Raw genomic sequence first — 19,523 nt, forward strand, 5'->3', positions numbered from 1 at the left:
TAGTTTGATATACTGGTAGTATATTTTTGATACCTAGTTACTCCAATACCCTGAGTATCTGACTCGATAGTTAAATAGGTAATTAATATTATGTAAATACTAAGCAGTTTAATATTAATACATGATACAATATATTATTATATTTTCATAAATAATGAATATTATTAATAATATTTGTTCTAACTTATACACACAAATACTTTAAAAATTAAGAGAAAACTGTTGAACTTTCAAGAATCTTTCCCATAAGTCAACAAATATGACTCCATACAGATAAGACAATATAATTTATTATAAACACATAAAGTCATTACATTTTCATAATTTAATTTACTATACAGTGCACACTGTTAAATAGATAGTGACCATAATTTAAGACATACATTTTTGAAATGGCATGAATTGTTAGTCAATGACTAAAATATATAGGTTTTTACAATATAATATTGCTTTATAGTATGTTTGTGGTTTTATAAACGTTGCCTGGAAATTATGTCAATTGTCATAACTATCATAGGCCATGACTTTTATCCCAAGTCAGTTTGATGAACAATTTATTCACCTTTTATACTATTATAATTTTCAATGAGATGGTCTGAGCTTGACTTACTCACACCGTGTGCTCGCCTTTATTTATCCAATTGTACGTATTATAAAATTTGTTATTATTTTAATGATTTGCACGTCACACATCATTTTTTTAAACTCAAATATATTTTGAAATAAGCACATGAGGGACATAAAGGGATCACTTTTCGGGAAACAGCGGTTATTAGGTTAGAAACATTTATTAGTATGACTGGTCCACAGAGATTTAAAAAAAATGAAATTTAAGACTAATAAATGTGCCTGTCATGATAATCCAAAAATCTGTAACTCAAAGTGCCATAATAGTTTGCCAATAATTTGCTACCATAAACCACCCTCACAGTTGAAGATTGGAGCTGCTCTACAACGTCACGAGTTGGTACCTATTTGTGGCACACAAACGAAGGTTTTTCAATTTTTTTCAAACGGACTACCTCTTTTACATTGCAAACTTATCTTGTCAAATTACCGATCAGTCTAGACTTGAGTAACAGGCTTGAGGAATCAAACATATGATACTATGGCAGTCGTTGATTAGTATTCAATGCACACGTGACAGTCATTATCTATATTTTAATTGATTTTCAAAGGTTGTCATTAATTAATTTTATAAATGGATATTTTCTGAACGATTAATTATTCTGTAACAGTGCACATTAGGTATATATTATTATGAGCTGAAATAATAGACATCGCATCTTTAAATAGGTATGCACTTTAATTCATTTTATTAAAATTCAATAACAAATACATATACCTAAATATATCAAAAATCTTTGTTGGATCAGAGAATAATACAATAATAAATATAGATAAATGCACAAAGATAGAATGTAATTAACGATCCGTGTAATTGATATAAATTATATATTTTCCTATTTGAGCTACATTAATTATGACAGTAGAGTCCAACTATGTATATTATTAAATAGAGACTTATAAGACGTATTTCATACTCGTAATGTACAATGTCTTAAATAATATCTTTAACTTATAATATGATGTTAATTTTGCTTTGTTAGGGAAAGTTGGACTAGATTGGATGGCATTAATAAGCCCTCGGTAAATCTCAGTAGACGCCAGAATTGAACCTCGTATTTCTAGTGGCAGACGTTTAATAGCATCAATTGAGTCAAATTGGTGTTTGTCTGCCAACTGTATCATCATTTGGGCGTATCTTTGCAATTTTTTATCTCCCATGGACCTTGGATTCTTTTCCTCACACAATACCTTAATATCTTCTTTTTCGTCATCCATACATTCAGTAGGAAAATAGCATCTACCCCATGATTCACTGTCACGAACTAGATCCCGGGCAATGTTCACAAATTGTAATCCCTACAAACAAAATTGCGAAAACAAGTATAAATAACAGTTTTGAAAAAACTGATCTACAAAAACTTACGTTTCCTATTTGGTATGATTTTTTAATTAAGTAATCATCCTTTTCAACAAATTCGTACTTGTCAATATTGTATCTATACATGATTATATAAACACACATTGCGCCGAAACTTCCGGCCACAAGTGTGAAATATACCAGTAAATCGTTTTCATTTTTGTACAATGTACCATTGAGATCCAATTGAAATCCTTCAAGTAACTCTTCAAATGGCCTACGAGGCAAAAGAAATACTATTCTCGAGAATGCACGAAAAATTGCCAATTCTTCTTTTGTCAACTCGGACTCGTATTGTTTCCAATCAATGATTATTTCATGCGGTTTGGAATGAACTTCAAAACCTGATTTTCTGTCAGCGAAAACTTCGTTGAGAAATTTGTGACAGAGTGTCAATTTAACTTTTTTGTTTTCGAAATCTGATTCATCATCGATCATGTTATCCGTAATACGAGTAAATCCATATATAATTAAGAAATCCAAACGAATTGCTAAAAAAAAAAAATCATTAGGTCTCATTAAACGGTATTATAATAATAAATGTAATTAGAATTATGATTATTTATGTATAGTTTATAATGTTATTTATGAAGAGCAATTTAAAAATGCCTCAAATTTATCATAAACAAATAATATTTATTGTGTAACACAATTAAAATAAATATACTCCAGAATTTCTAATCAAAAATGATTGTGAAAAAAATTCAATTGGTACCTACAAAGCAAAATCTCATAGTAAAATATGTTCCATATTCGTTATAAAATTCTTCGTATGGAAATATTATTACATTTTTTTTTAATATTATGTAATAGATATTTTGTTAAATTATTATTTAGTAATTACTAATTAGAAAAACAAAATGTAAGTCTATACGTAGTAAAATATTAGTAATTAATGATGAAACAAGTATTGACAATCTTATAATAAAAACTTTATGTTGGTTGATGACCGTTTTTCATGGTTAAAAAAGAAGTGTTCAAAAAAAAGGTCTTTTATCACACAATTTTCCATATTTTTTCACGCTGGAGCTTAAATTGGTTTTGGTTATTTTAAAATTAAACCAAAATTAAAATCTTGAATTCAACTTATAGTCAAAACTGAATAAATCATTTATTCAATATCGGGGTATTAAATCGTAATAAATACTTTGAATAAAATATTTTTAAAAAAAGATTCGTATTTAACATACCGGTATGGAATAAATAATTAGAAGTGCCGAATAAATTCGACGAATCTAATAATTGAATACAATATTTCAAGTCCTCCGTTACAATAGACGGCATTGTATACTCCGATGTCACGAATGCCTTAAACATCTGAGTAATGAAGTTCCAACTAATACTGAACTGATGTGGGTATAACAATGAAAACGTTACGATCATACCATACGCTTTGTCGTAACAAGCTCCTGCCAAGACTACCATCGCGGTCGTTATAAAGGTAAACAGTGCTTCTTCTAATGGCACACCGTTGGCTATGAATAAGTTTAGACTGGTCGATTCATTTAAATGCCATACGTTCTCCTTCAGGGCCAACCGATTGATCCACAACAGGTACAAAGTCGGCACGACGATCGCGAAAGACGACGGTATAAGATGCTTCATGAAATAGTTTCCGGCACCGTACCACATGAGCATTATCACGGGCGAAGCCCAACACATTATGCTTCCCAGATAAAACGTTTCTCGTCCCGGGACGGCCATACCGTAACCAATGGCCGTTGTGAGGCTGAGGAATATGATGGGCATCCAACGGATTGTATGGTAACTCTCTTTGTCATGGTTGAAGTTCATGCACGGGGTCTTCCACCGGACGCAGAGGTAGGCCCATAGCGACACCAGAACGACTTGCAGAACAACGGACATGTACTCTTCGACGGGCACATTTCCTATGGAGGCAGAAATTTGTTCGGGCGAATACGTCCGAGCTCCGTTGAGAATACTGTAGTTGTAACACAGCGACGTGTAGAGTAGTGCTACGATGCTTATGAACGCGATCTTGGCAGCCTCCATGCGACACATAAACGGCCGGGTGATCAAAGCCAATACGCCGATAACTGGAAGTGTGCATTTTAAATGCATGTCCATGTAGGTCAACATTTTCGATGATGTTATTAGGTATTGAGATTTAAAATTAAAGACAGGTACTTATATAAACAAATGAAAAATCAACTGAAAAAATAAAATAAATTAAAAATACGTTTATTATTAAATTATTTTTACTACACTCTTACAAAGCTATTTTAAAATCGTAACACTTAATTTTTAAAAATAAAACGTCGTATTGTGATAAAAACGTCGTTTTAGGTAATTTTCAACGCCAAAAAATACCTTCAGTGTATAATGCAAACATTTATACTTACCCAATGGCCGTGTGATTTTAATATGCAATGATTGTGTTTGAAATACAAGCTCTTTAAATAAAATTTACTAAGTATTAAGCTGAGTTATTATAAAATAAAATAATTATTATAACTAGTGTCGACTCTTTGAAGTCCTATTCATTAAAACGGCGAAATTAACTTCAAACGTATATTTAAATGGTTTTGGTGAATGAAGCGGAAATACCTGTACAAATCATGATATATATGATGTCATGAACGCAGTAAATTTATGCTCAATATTTTTTACGTTAGTTCTACACTTCTACAATTAATGGCATAAATTGTACTTAATATTTGGACTCAGGGTTGGCCAAACTTTTTTGTTTAATATCTATAGTATAATTAGTATACGTTTTTCCTTTAAAGAAAAAATTAATATTATACCATTGATGTACAAAAATTATTTTTGCATTTTTAAGTCTTTATCCCTAAGTAATATTTATAAGTAATGTCTATAAAATATTAATATTAGGTGGTTATTATTTATTTCCGTACGCAAAATTGTACAATTTTCTAAAAATTAATGTTTAACATTAAACTTCAAAATAAATTGACAAGTAACTGTTGGTATAGAAGCATGTCTATTGACTATTTTATTCATTGCTTTTCATCCACCAGTTACTTATAAACTGGGACGCTGGTCTAAATTGTCATCAGAATGTGTAGCTCTGCATTCAGTTTAAAAAATTTCATATGAGAAAAAGCCATTTCACACAAACTGGTTAATCCGTAATAGATACCTATGTAATTTAATCTAGTAAATATACCTATAATAATTGGTTCGAACAAATACGGAGATTGGTTTTAAAACCGTCCGAGATTCACTGTTTGATCACCCCTGCATGTGAACATTATATAGGAATTTTATTAACATAAATGTCAGGTGCTGTAGAAATTATACCTGTCAATGATCTTTTTTTAAAATATATATTTGGTATACAGAGTGTATCAGAAAGAAATGACTAATGCAATAACTTTTTTTATAATCAATATTTTGAATTTTTTTTTCTATAAATACTGAATATAAAAAATTTTAAATTTAACTCTAGATGTTTTTTGGATAAGTTCAAAATAACCAATTTGTGAATCCGATTATAAGATTAATTTTGATGGTAAAAACATTTATCTAAGTCGAGTAGTTTATTTTCTAGAATTTTTAAAAATATCTATATTTTTTTGATTTAATTCATTTGGAACGTAATAATTTTTTTCAAAATATAATTTTAGGAAATTTGCTGACATGAGTATATTTCTTAAATTATGTACTACTCATATATTGTTAAAAAATGATAAGGTACGTTAAGGTAACATATCATTTTCTTTTTTTTTTTGTTGATCAGGTCTATCTGTTACATTTTATGTAAACAAGGTGTACCATATAAATATATATATTGCCTACTATATATACCCACTGACATACTGAGGTATCTCCTGAGATAACAAATGTACATAAATCTGTTTTTATTAGACTCACAGAGACAAGGACTACGTATATTTTATTTTTTAATTAAAATAAATTTTTTATTTTAAAAAAAATATTTTTTTTATCTTTCAAACATCGATAATATCCATTTTATAACGTTTATTTTTCTAAAAATGTTGGCCTTTCAAGGTTTTTTGACCTTTCAATATTTTTTGACCTTTCAACATTTTACTTTCATTATTTTCATTATTTTTAATCATTTTCTTAGTTTACATATAAAATAACAAAAAATCGTATTTTTTCCGGCGGCGAGTCGCCCTCTACGGCTAATGGGTATATTCTCACGGGACACACTATGTGAAATAGGTAACTCAAGAATAATATCAATTATACATATTGATAAAATTCATTAACACTTTTTAGATAAATACATTTTTATTAAGAAAACTATAAATAATAATCGTCTATGATGTAATTATTTAGTTTTTTGATTATTCTATTATATTTTATAAGTATCGTATAAATCAAACAACTATAATTTAAAAAATGTAGTGTGTATGTGGAACTTATACATAATGAATATACAAAGCACAGCCTTAATGCTACGTTACCTATAGTCTGTGGTACAATAAATCTGCAAACATTATTATATTAAACCTAATAATTTAATATTGCTTTGACATATCTAAATAAATAAAACATTTTTATTCCATCGATTAAAACTTGATAGTAAATTATCTGTTTTTTTTATTTTTTTGTTTTTCTTTATTACAAATGTTTAAGATTAACAACTGCCTACATCTAAACGACGAAGATATTGACCACTATTATTATTGTTTGACAGCTAATTTTAACTTCTGAGAAAATCTATAATAATGTTTTATACATTTCCTGTTAACTATATTGTTTTGAAATGAGTGTCAGATGTCCAAGTCCCTCAAAATATCGAATTATGAGTCCTTTTATATGTTTATGAATGGTTAAGAATCGTAACGTACCTATTAATATTGATTAAATATAATTATGTAATTTTCATTCATGGCTCATGCATGATAAAAACTTCTTTTTGTGTAATCTCGATTTTGCCGAAACTGACGTATAATTTTAACAGTACCTACTATCATTTTTGAGTTTTTACTAGTTTCAAAAAATGAAATTTTCATTTACCTGAATACGAGAGGGTTCTACAAAATACAATTATAAATATTGATTAATATAATCGTAACTTTTAATATGCTTATTGTTTGTTTATAAATTATAATATATTTTTATTTAAAAATCTTAAATTTTCTTTTTGTCATGACATAAAACTTGTCAATAACAGTCAATGGATTATCTATTAGTTGTTCACTTATTTTGAACATCGATGTTTTCCAGAAATAAATATAAGAGGGAAATTAATAGCAGGTTGCACTCACTTTCGTCACAGGTTGAACTTAAATCATGAAAGTTAACTTTAAAAAGCTCATCTGAATTTGTTTGTTTTGAATTTGATTTTATTGATTCAACCACTGTAATAGATATACAATGATTAGGAAAATAAATTTTTAGGATCCAAAAAAATTGAAATATTTTCCGTGACATAATTTGATTTTAAATTATTAAGTGGAGTCAAAAACCGTTTCATATTATTTATTAAATGTATTCTATATAACGACCATTCGGGATTGCGAATCACATAATACTGATGATTATAAGTAGGCACTAGGTATATTAAATGTTTATGAGTGAATAATCGTGCAATTAAATGTATTCTCTATACAGAACTTTATCACAAGAATTTAGTAGGCAACGTTTTTATCGATTACCTTTTTTCAATATTATTTCTACTTATCGACACGTGCGATCGTCCTAATGATATTTTAATGGCGTCACTGTCGTGATGAAGACAATTTATTATGTGTATTGTTATAATTATTCTGCCTTAAAAACTTGTATAAGTATCTATGAATATATTATTTTAAATATCATTGTTTTTTTTTTTTTTTTTTAAGAAAATCTGGGTAGGCCTACCAGCTTACCTAATGGCTACGCCCCCGATAAATTGATGGTATTTTACCATAGTAATAATTGTTAGACCTAAAAAAATAAGGGATGCTAAATTAGAACTTGGAAATTCCAAAGGCATTTTTGCACCCCTCCAGTTGTGCCAATGCACACATGCATGTATGTTATATACATTAAACAAATACGAAAAAGACAGTTCATCATTTCATATAGGTACAATCCAATTTATTTTCTTAGTTATCAAATAACAAACAAAGCTTTAAATCTATGTCGAAACTGAGAATAATAAAATAAATTATTTTACACGAAGAAAAAATGTATTTAATATATTATGCTACGAGTAAATGTATTCGTTTTGACTAAATAAACTACTTTTCTATATTCTAACAGTAAATCTACCCATATATCAAAGTAGTTTTTAATCGACTTAAACTACGGATTGCATACTTTTAATGTATAATGTTTTAAATAATATCATCAACTTATTATATTTTGATAATTTTGGTTTGCTAGGAAACTTTGGACTAGAATTGATTGCATAAATAAGCCCATCACGGTATATTTCAGTGGACGCTAGAATTGTATCTCGTACATCACGAGGTAAACGACTAATACAACCCACTGATTCAAAATAGTGTTTGTCGGCCAATTTTAGCATCACCTGGGCGTATCTTCGCAACTTTTTTTCTCCCATGGACCTCGGGTTCTTTTCCTCGCACAAGACCTTAAGATCTTCATTTTTGTCATCCATTAATTCTGTAGGGAAATAGCATCGACCCCATGATTCACTGTCATAGACGAGATCACGGGCCATGTTCACCAACTGTAATCCCTGCAAACAATTGAAAACATAAGTATCAATATTAGATAATAATTTTTAAAAACTTGGGTGAAAAACTTACATTTCCTATTTGATAGGATTTTTCAATTAAATAATCGTCCTTTTCAACAAAATCGTACTTGTCAAGATTGTATCTATACAAGATTATATAAACACACATTGCACCGAAACTACCGGCTACAAGGGTAATATATTTCAATAATTCTTTTTCATCTTTGTACAATGTACCGTCCATATCCATTTGGAATCCTGAAATTATCTCTTCAAATGGCTTGCGGGGCAAAAGGAATGCTATTCTAGAAAATGCACGTAAAATTGACAATTCCTCTTGTGTCAGCACTGACTCGTACACTTTCCAATCCATGGTTACTTCTCGCGGTTTGGAATAAACTTCATAATCGGATTTTCTGTCAGCGAAAAGTTCGTCGACAAATTTGAAAAGGAGTTTCAATTTGACTTTTTTGTTTTCAAAGTCTGATTCATCATCAATCATGTTATCCGTAATACGAGTAAATCCATATATAATTATGAAGTCCAAACGAATAGCTAAATTTAAAAAAAATCATTATTGTTAAACAGTATCATAGCTTATAGTGTTATCATAGTTAAATTATTATGCAAGAAGAGCCCAGTAAAATTTATATTACAATACATTTATTATTTTTAATCAAAATATTTATGAAAACAATTCGAGTATACAGCATAATATCAACATAAAATAGCTCCCATACATAGGTATCTCGCTACAACAATATTAATTGTGCAGAGATTTATTATTTAAAGTTGATTCCCCAAGGCTTTTATTTTTTTCGCTATAATAATGTAGATGAAAATTCATTCTAGTTTGAGCATAACCACCCCGCAATGCCACTATCTGCAAGACGCAACGCTTACCAACCACCGGCCAATCGCGATCGATAATGGTCACTGGTCAGCCACCCGTTGGCGTGTTAATCTGGAGATCGGGAGTCTAGTAGGAAAGTAGTGATCAAGAACGTTCAAGTTTACTGACGGTATCAGTGTTGAATTCACGAAACAAGTTATTATTTTCTTTCGTGGGCTAAAGTATATGTTGAATTTAGATCTATTTAAAATGTTTTGTACATACAAAGTCGGTCACCCAGGCTGGTACTATAGACTATTGGTCTTAGAATATAATGTTTAATAAGTTTCTTTGGGTAACTAGGTACAAGTTTGAATATTGACTTAAATAGGCCAACATTTTTTATTGGTTGAATAATTTAATGTAAAAAGGGTAGTGATCATTTGAAAAACAGAATTAGTATGGTCACAGTAAGGTACATTTTGTGTTAAGTACCCATATTTAAGAATTCCAAAAAAAAATGAACTTTGAATAACTGCATTATTAAAAAATTGTGGTTACTATGCTTGGCGAATTACCTAGATATTATCTTAATAAAAAAAATGCCTCTCGTGATTAATGGTATAGAGTGGATACCGATGTGAAAATCATTGAAATTAATTTTTAAAAAATGAATCAACTTACCGGCATCAAAAAGGTAGTTGGATGTACCAAATATATTCGACGAGTCCAACAATTTAATACTATATTTTAAGTCATCAGTTACAATAGTAGGCATTGAATATTCCGATGTCGCGAATGCTTTAAACATCTGAGTAATGAAGTTCCAACTAATACTGAACTGATGTGGGTATATCAATGAATACGTTACGATCATCCCGTAAGCTTTGTCGTAACAAGTTCCCGCCAAGACGACCATAGCGGTCGTTATAAACGTAAACAGTGCTTCTTCTAATGGCAAACCGTTGGCCACGGACACGTTTAAGCTAGTCGATTCATTTAAATGCCATACATTCCCCTTCAAGGCTAACCGATTGATCCACAACAGGTACAAAGTCGGCATAACGATCGCGAAAGACGACGGTATCAGATGCTTCATGAAATAGTTCCCGGCACCGTACCACATGAGCATTATCACGGGCGAAGCCCAACACATTATACTTCCCAAGTAAAATGTTTCTCGTCCCGGGACGGCCATACTGTAACCAACAGCCGTGGTGATGCTGAGCAAGAGGATCGGCACCCAGCGAATCATCTGATAGCTCTGTTTGTCATGGTTGAAGTTCAATAACGGGTGCTTCCATCGGACGCAGATGTAGGCCCATAGCGACACCAGAACGACTTGCAGAACAACGGACATGTACTCTTCGACGGGCACATTTCCTATGGAGGCAGAAATTTGTTCGGGCGAATACGTCCGAGCTCCGTTGAGAATACTGTAGTTGTAACACAGCGACGTGTAGAGTAGTGCTACGGTGCTTATGAACGCGATCTTGGCAGCCTCCATGCGACACATAAACGGCCGGGTGATCAGAGCCAATACGCCGATAACTGGAAGTGTGCATTTTAAATGCATGTCCATGTAGGTCAACATTTTCGATGATGTTATTAGGTATTGAGATTAAAAAAAGAGAGATAGGCACTGTGTAATCAAACGGAAAACCAACTGAAAAAATGAAAAATATCAAGAATACATTTATTACAAAATTGTAGTTTGGTTTATATCACACTCTTATAAACATATTTTAAAATCGTTACACCGAATCGAAACACTTTATTTTTAAGAATAATGCTAAAACTTATACTAACCTTGGATGATTTTAATTTTTAGGTTTGAGTTGTGTTATATATTAATAAATAATAATAATTTTATTTAAAATCGTTCTTTCATGGAAAACAATAAATCCATAGGTAACATATTATACGATATGGAGAGTTAATTCAAGAATAATATTTAATAGTATCAATGATGATATTACATAGATATATGTCATTAATACTTTTTCGATAAATAACAGTTTTATTTAGAACTCTACAAAGTATAAAAGTGTATACCTTAATTACATAATATATTTGATAAATATAGTATGTTTAAATCAAATAAATTCAATTGAAAGTGATTTTAAAAATATCATTCATAAATTATCGATGGTAAATCATACTATAAAATGGTGCCTAATTGATATAATACTACTTTGTTGCTTTTTGTAGGGTTATACTTTCATGTCTATTGTAAGAACAATATAAATATGAATACTATTGTAAGAACAATAAAAATATGGCGTCTCGGCGTGGCGCATTGGCTGCTGCCAGTTGCAGAATGCGACTGGGAGTAAGTAACGGCCACAACTAATAGCTCCCGGATGGGTGACCACCCGGATTCATAGTAGTTAAAAACCTTGCCACACATACACGTGTTTGCTACCTACCGTAACAACCATAACTTTACTAAAAAAAACAACCTATTTTACCAACCTTACCCCTATCACAGTTCATAACCCCTACAACAGCTAATGGCCTTAGTCGCCGGGCTCAAGTTTAATAATAATAAAAAAATAACTAAATCAAAATATGAATAAACGAATATTAAACCACTTATCATTTAGATCTGAACAGGACGAGAAATGTCTGGTTTTACAATGTAATGTGTACTTTTAGTTTGTATGTCTGACATTCTGACAACACATTTTGAAGCTGAAAAATTGCTTAAATCCTCAATATTGAAGGTGGTGGTGACTGCTAGCAATTTTACCTCCCATCGTACTCTTTTACCAAAAATCTTATTAAAATTTAAAATCGATCCATCTTTCTACTATTTGAAGTGTGCATTATTTAGTGTACTATTTAAGTGCACTTAGCAAATTCATTAATAGTTTTACTTTGTAAGCACGATACAATGACTCTTATAGTATTGACTAGTTACATAATAATATACCTAATGTTTTAAATTTGTATTTTTAAACACAAGGAAACATAAATTATTATTCACAATTCCCTATGTATTAATGTATTATTTATTCTAAATTACTATTAAAGTTAAATTTACTTTTTGCAAATTATGACTTTGTAAGAAACTCAAACAGAAAACTGCATGTTATCCTTTATCTGCGTTTATGTATCTTCTGTACTTTTTGCCCTAATAGGAGTTACTTTATGAATAAATAAAAATATATATATAGATGGGTGATTAGATAAACGCTCTACTGGACCTAGTCATTTATTAAGTAAGCCACTGTAAATTGTAATGTATGCTCTAAGTTTGAATTAAATAATAAATTATTGCTTTCGAAAAACTATTTTGAGCGAAGACGTCGTCCGTCAGCATAAACGTTTCATTATTTTATTTCAATGATATGTCTATTAAAAACTGTGTTTTGTCTACAATTTCCAGTTATTCCTTATTTTAATTTTTTCCAATTTATGAAAATTACTGTGAATTTTTTACTTTTGACTCTCAATGTACCAACTAGATTTACTTTTCTACCAAAAAGGTATTAAAATTGAAAATCAAAGCATTTTCCTGCTATAATAAGTGTCTACTGACACGGAAAAAAATTAAACCCGTTATTGTAAAGTAAATACCTCTCAGAGTTTAATATTTTAATTTATAATAAATACAGACATTTGGTGGGTCGCTGGGACAAATATAAAATATAATATATTTTCTTCGTTGTATTTATAATTTATTTTTACATTTAACTTTTAAACATTATTAATTTTCCTTTTATCTTTTTGTCTACTTGTCATAGTGATAATAGATCTAGGAGCTCAGGACAAAATACAGTTCAAAAATCTTAAATGATTAGGTCTAGGAAGGTACATAACGTATTGACTTCTTATGTGTGTACTATTATAAATTTAATATTACAGTACGTAGTACATGTGTTGACTTACCTGATAATGATGTTGTTATTAAATATTTTAAACTGAATTATTTAAAAACAAAACAATGATAACTAGTGTCGATTACTTGAAGACTTATTCACTAAATGAATGGAACGAACTAGACATTTATTTATTTAAATAGAATTTTGAATGGAGGGAAAAACTTATGGAATACTTGAGCTTTATGCAATACAAAATTGTAATTAATGATAATAAATATTATTTTATGAACGTGGAAATGTACATGTATAAGTACAATATTTTATAATTCATTACTTTTATTAATATAATCCAAAACAATAATGGCTATCGGGAGACATTTTTATTATAATTTATTATAAAAACATGGATTTATGAAATCTGACGAGCAAAGGTGAATTCCATTGATATGCATTTTTTATATATCAGTACAGAGATTTAGTTATGATATCTGATATCCTACCGTTTTATTTTAATATGAACAATTTTTGTCTATTGGGTGCGAATTTTTTTTTACTGAATTCAAAATTTATCATAACTTATAATAGATATAAGTTATATATTATGTAGGCTAGGTTTTAAAAAAGTCAAATAACTATAATCATCACAAATATTTTTATAGTATTCTTTGCATATTATAACTGTGATCGATGAAGTCTTACTATTTTGTATCGTCATAGTTGTTTTTTTAATTCTTTACTCTCTTTAATGAAAACATACATTTCTTATTTTATTTTCTAAAGCAGAATATTATATGGAGTGTTTCAATCTACAAGAATCAAATTTCAAACAAGTAGTTTACTAGTCATAAGTAAATATTTAGTGTTTAGGTGACCAGAGTATTGGTCTAAATGGTATAAATTCGATTTTTATGTATAGAAGTATTCCAAAAAATAATCAACTTTGTAATGAGGAATTAAAAATGCACGTTATCTTAAGAAAAGTAAATAAAAATATTTCAAAATAACAATGATGAAAAATGTTGTTTCTTAAAAACCTAGGGCTCTTTCACGCGTAGCCATTTAGCAGCGCTGCTTTAAAAAAACACGAAGGCATATGAATGGTTTCACTCACGACCACAGTTACTGATTAGAAATTCTACTGACGGTAACATTTTTGGTTGGCTTCGCCTCAAAATGCGGCGTCTAAGAGCTCATTCACGTGTAAAAGGGTGCTGAGCGGCTAAAAAAATATTTAAAAACGTTAATCATTTTTGAAATAATGCGCATGTCTTATGTTAAATGGATCAACCGGTACATTATAACATTGTTGAATGTAGTAACCTATTTATATAATTTATCAGTATGTATTAAGTATACACTTTATAACTATTGTAGGTTAGGTTAGGTTAGGTTTGTATTTGGTCTCAATACTATGTGGTACTCATACATAATGAATTCACAGCCTAAATCCTAGGTACTTTACCCATAGTGCTAAAATAAAGCAATCATTTATATTGTAATTAATAATATTTAACTTCACTTGGACATTGTCAGCCAACTTTAGCATTGTATAACCGTATCTTCGCAGCCTTTTTTTCTCCCAGGATACAAAAATATTTATCGTATTGCATTTTACAGTTAGATTTCACAATCTGTTTCAGTCAATTTGCACATTACACAAAATATTTTAAATATTTTAAAATTACGGGGAGATTGCATACTTGAAATTTGTTTTGCCCCTCACTTGAAAATATTTATCATACACAAATTAATTTTGTTTTACCTCGTCTAAACTTCAGATTTTTTTCTAAGCCTTACTGTGTTTAATTATTTCGTTTGAAAGTAAATTTTTCAAGTATAAGAACACAAAATTGTTTTTTTTTTCATAAACATTTATTTTTTAAATATTTTTTTCGTATTGTTATATCATTCCAGCAGGTTATAGCAGGGTTTGAAAAAAAAAACTGAGTGAATATAAAATTTAAAAAAATACTGTGAATACAGTAAATATTTTGAAGTCAGTGGCACAAACAGTTTGAAGTGTGCAATCTCCCTGTAATTTTAAAATATGGTAAATATTTTGTGTAAGTTCAAATTGTTGGAAAACGAAAGTGTAATCTAACCTAACCTGTGATGTTTAATACCGTAAAATCGATGTCCTTTGATGAGGAGTCTCCTTGGATATGGTACAATTACCGCGGTGAAAAAAAAAGAATAAATTGTAAAAATACTAATATACATATATTATTATCTACTCATGGCCCGGAGCCCGATATAGTATCATTGACTTTCATCCTTAGTACACGCATTTTCATAAATTAATGCAGAAACTACTCATTCAAATTTTGATTTAGGCACATTTTCATCGTTAAAAAAAAATCAAATGTTTAACAATTAAAAGGAAAAAAAATAGATCTATTTGAAAAATCCAAGTTTATATCAACACAGTACAAAATGTGATCGAAAAATGATTGACGAGTCAAGACAAAAATTAATTTCTATTTAAGTTAATATTATATAGAGAATAAAAAAATGATTATAACTAATATTCAAAAAAAAAAAAAATAATAATCAACTTATACCAGCATCGAATCGTCGTAGTTGGGAGTGGCAAATATATTTGACGAGTCTAACAATTTAATGCAATATTTCAAGTCATCCATTTCAATATAGATTATGATATGAATATTCCGAAGTCGCGAACGCCCTAAACATATTATGACTAATGAATTTCCAAATTACACTAAATTGATGAAGGTATATCAAAGATAACGTTACACTTATCCTGTACATGTGCAGCTTTGTCGTTACAATAAGCTTCCTCCAAAACGACCATCGCGGTCGTTATAAACGTAAACAGTGCTTTTTTCCAGTGGAAAACCTCTGGCCACGGATACGTTTAAACGGGTCGACTTAATCGTAGATGTCATACGTCCCCCTTTAGTGCTATCCGATTGATCCATGACAGGTATAAAGTGGGAATCGTTCTCGTTCTAACCTTAGGTTAAGTTTTTCACGAAATAGTTGAAGGCACCATACCACATGAGCATTGTCATGGGGGACGCCCTACAGCTTTATGATTTTTATGTTGACTGACTGTGTTTAAAATGGAAACACTTTAAAGTTTAAATAAAATTCACGTAGTATTCAAATTAATTATTACAAGACAATAATTATAAATAGTGTTGACTGATTGAAGTCTAATTCAGTAGACCGGTGAAATTAACTAGAAACGTATTCTTTTAAATTGAATTGTTGAATGGAGGGGATGTATTCAAATCATCTAAATAAGACAGTAGTTAAAATATTATTTCATAACATTTATGTGAAATCATTTGACTTTTCAATTAATTCTAATGTCAAATATCTTACGTGCTAATCTGCTACGCATAGGTGAATTTATTTAATATACATTTTATATTGACACAGTCACGTAGGTAATTTAGGATGATCCAGAAGAAAGACGAACAACTTAATCATAATATTTAGTTGTTTTAAATTTTGGGTGGAGTATTTGTGGGGTATTGGTTTTAACCTTTCACATTGTGAGCACATTGTTTGTGTGTTCAAGGACACTTTTTACTGAGGAAAAATTACTTAAATTTTTAGCTTTGAGAGTATTATTTAAAAGTATATAGTTCGATCACGAAGGGATGGAGGGGAGTTAACATTAAAACATTCCCAGAACATTATATAGACTTATAACTGGGAAAAAAAATCATGGACTAAATATATTAATTTTTTTGTTGTAACGGTAGAGACTGATCATTTTTAACAAATATTTATGTAAGTTATCTTAGCTATAAAAGAAACATTTCGAATATGCAATCTACTGTATACTTACAGCAGAGCGAACAAATATGTTGTTGTGTTTTTTTTCTGTCTGTTTCTGGGGTAATAAAAATGCTCAAAATAAATAATAATGCTCTGATTTCGGACATCGGCATCTTTCCTGATAAAAAAGTAAATCTAGTAGGTACTTTCGAGAGAAAAAAATTGAAAATTCCTAGTAGTTTTTGAAAAGGTATTGAAAGAAATGATAATTTTGGCGCAAAACCAATTTTTAAAAAAATTGCTTTTATTTTTTTGGTGTAACTTAAAAACTAACAACAGTAGACTCTTAAAATATTCACCAAATATTTATATTAACATTTTCTATGTGTGGTAATATTTTTGAACTTTTTTTAATTGTTCATAATTTTTCTAATACAAGAGTCTTTATAAAATGCTTTTATAGCTGATCAAAAATATTAAAGATACATTGATACGATTATTTTTACATGCATTTAAAATTCATCAAAATCCCGAAAAAGTATCCTGAAACAAATAAAAATGTACTAATTATTTTTAAGTTACAATAACAACAACAATTTTTCAGGAAAAATTAATTCAACCTACTTTATTACTAATATGTTTATTACCTAGTAAATAAATAAATTTAATAGCTATAATATTGTAACATATAGGTACTTAAAAATATAGACCAACAGACCCCTATATTTATGTTTCTATGGTAATAACATTCAGACCGTCTTCGCTTAGAATCATTTATTGTCATTTATTATACTATGATTTTATATCATTTAATTAAAGAGTGACACATTCATTACAGTTTTCCACTTATAACCTAAAAGTACCAACACCCGAATGGTTTCCAGTGAATTCAGAATTAAGTCTTCTTTCATTTTTCGTTCCTGCAAGATTTTTGCTGTGGGCCCGTAAGCCCTGTAAAAACATCCAGCCACTGATCTTTTTTTAATTATCATTTGTTTGTAATACACAGTACATAGATAACATTTATGAAACATAATGAACGAAATATTTTAGAATTTGTATTATTAGTTGATAAGATGTACACAAAATTACAAACCGACTTGAATACAAATTTACAATTACCTATTCAAAAAAGAATTAAAATCACCTAGTGGCTGTGGCTTTATTCAATTAATTGTGTTTGTAGGGATGTGTTTCTGTAAATCATAGTAATCATTTTTTAAAGAGGATGTTACACCCGCATGTTTTGTCTCCAGGGGATGGAATCTTGATGATTTTACGGGTCCACTTCGGTTCCTAGAAAAACTAAAATTTCGGTTTCGGTTTCTTTTCAGTTTTAATGAAAATTAGAGTTTCGGTTTCGATTGCTTCTCGGTTCTTAAAAAATGAAAACTTCTTTTCCTGTTTTAGTTTAATATTTATGAAAGAAAACTTAAGTCCCGATTCGATTCTTTAAAAATGTGTAATTAAATATTAGCATTGTCAAGAGTATTAAATAATTAAAATATGTACCGAAATTAACTTTAGGCCTTTAGTCGGAGGAAAATACAAGTACCTAAAAGTCTCGGTTCCGGTAAAGTTACGGTTTTAAAATTAATTTGTATAATGGTTTCAGAGAGATTTCGGTTTCCAATATTCAAAAGCTTCCAGTTATTTTCGGTAAGGTTCTAGTCCCTAGTTTTCTTCTTACACTCGTACGACACATACAATTTTCGTACTCCAATTTCAATGATGTGCTGTTAGTTTGATATTAGAGTGAATTGACTAGTATAAAATGTGAAGGTAAGATTATTTTTTTTTTTTTTTTTATTGATCTTAAGCTTCGGCAACTGAGGCCATTAGCTGTAGTAGGATTTGTATTGTAGGTTTGTATTGTATATTTTTGGGACGGTAGGGGGGAACACGTGTGTGTTTTTTTTTTGGCAGAATTTCGAATGGGGCACCCGTAGGTTTCTGCCATGCCCCGGAGGTGGGGGATGGCAGCACTTGTTCTCCGGTCACCGCGACTTGTCCGGAGAAAAATGCCGCCCGGTATCCGAGGATCGAACCGCGACCGGCTGCGTCGCAGCGGAGGTAAGATTATTATCTAGGAGCCCACGTAGACTTCTATTAGTATTATTATTTTTAAGTATGTCATGATCTTTTGAAACCCTTTATCTGATCATAAAGTACTTAAAAATAATAATATCAATAAAAACCCTAGATAATAACCTTATCTTTACATTTTGTAATAGATCAATTCACTCTTATATCAAAACTAACAGTACACTATTGAAACTGGTGAACGAAAATTTGATAAGGCATAAATGTGTAAGACGGAAAAAACACAAGCGGGTGCGGTTTTATTTAAAAATGATAAAAACAAATTGTAATTATAACAACTATTATGTAACTTTAATGTCATAGTACAAGGGGAACATAAATTCGATACGAGTTTTCTTAATTCATTTTTTTTTAGTTAGAAACCATTCAAGTTCA

General features: G+C 29.9%; 3 protein-coding genes across 4 annotated transcripts in view; 1 reads left to right on the forward strand and 2 right to left on the reverse strand.

Moving 5' to 3' along the window:
• Positions 1–19,523, forward strand: part of LOC111035753 (phytoene desaturase-like) — a 63,699-nt gene that overhangs the window by 8,891 nt on the left and 35,285 nt on the right. The gene's annotated exons all lie outside the window — the stretch shown is intronic.
• LOC111035749 (bifunctional lycopene cyclase/phytoene synthase-like) lies at positions 148–4,757 on the reverse strand. 2 transcript variants are annotated; one of them, XM_022317502.1, is made up of 4 exons: positions 4,351–4,757; positions 3,178–4,159; positions 1,994–2,478; positions 1,525–1,926 (listed from the first exon to the last, which is right to left on the reverse strand). In XM_022317502.1, the coding sequence occupies exons 2-4, from the start codon at positions 4,085–4,087 to the stop codon at positions 1,525–1,527; spliced, it is 1,797 nt and encodes a 598-aa protein (XP_022173194.1). In that variant the 5' UTR covers positions 4,088–4,159; positions 4,351–4,757. The 2 variants fall into 2 exon arrangements, with proteins under 2 accessions (XP_022173195.1, XP_022173194.1); XM_022317503.1 differs by lacking the exon at positions 4,351–4,757 and having other exon boundaries at positions 148–1,926; positions 3,178–4,087.
• Positions 7,066–11,824, reverse strand: LOC111035755 (bifunctional lycopene cyclase/phytoene synthase-like). The gene is made up of 3 exons (XM_022317509.1): positions 10,150–11,824; positions 8,704–9,188; positions 7,066–8,633 (listed from the first exon to the last, which is right to left on the reverse strand). The coding sequence occupies exons 1-3, from the start codon at positions 11,057–11,059 to the stop codon at positions 8,229–8,231; spliced, it is 1,800 nt and encodes a 599-aa protein (XP_022173201.1). The 5' UTR covers positions 11,060–11,824; the 3' UTR covers positions 7,066–8,228.

This window comes from Myzus persicae, unplaced genomic scaffold (assembly GCF_001856785.1).
Source record: "Myzus persicae strain clone G006 unplaced genomic scaffold, MPER_G0061.0, whole genome shotgun sequence".
Taxonomy (NCBI): Eukaryota; Metazoa; Arthropoda; class Insecta; order Hemiptera; family Aphididae; genus Myzus; species Myzus persicae.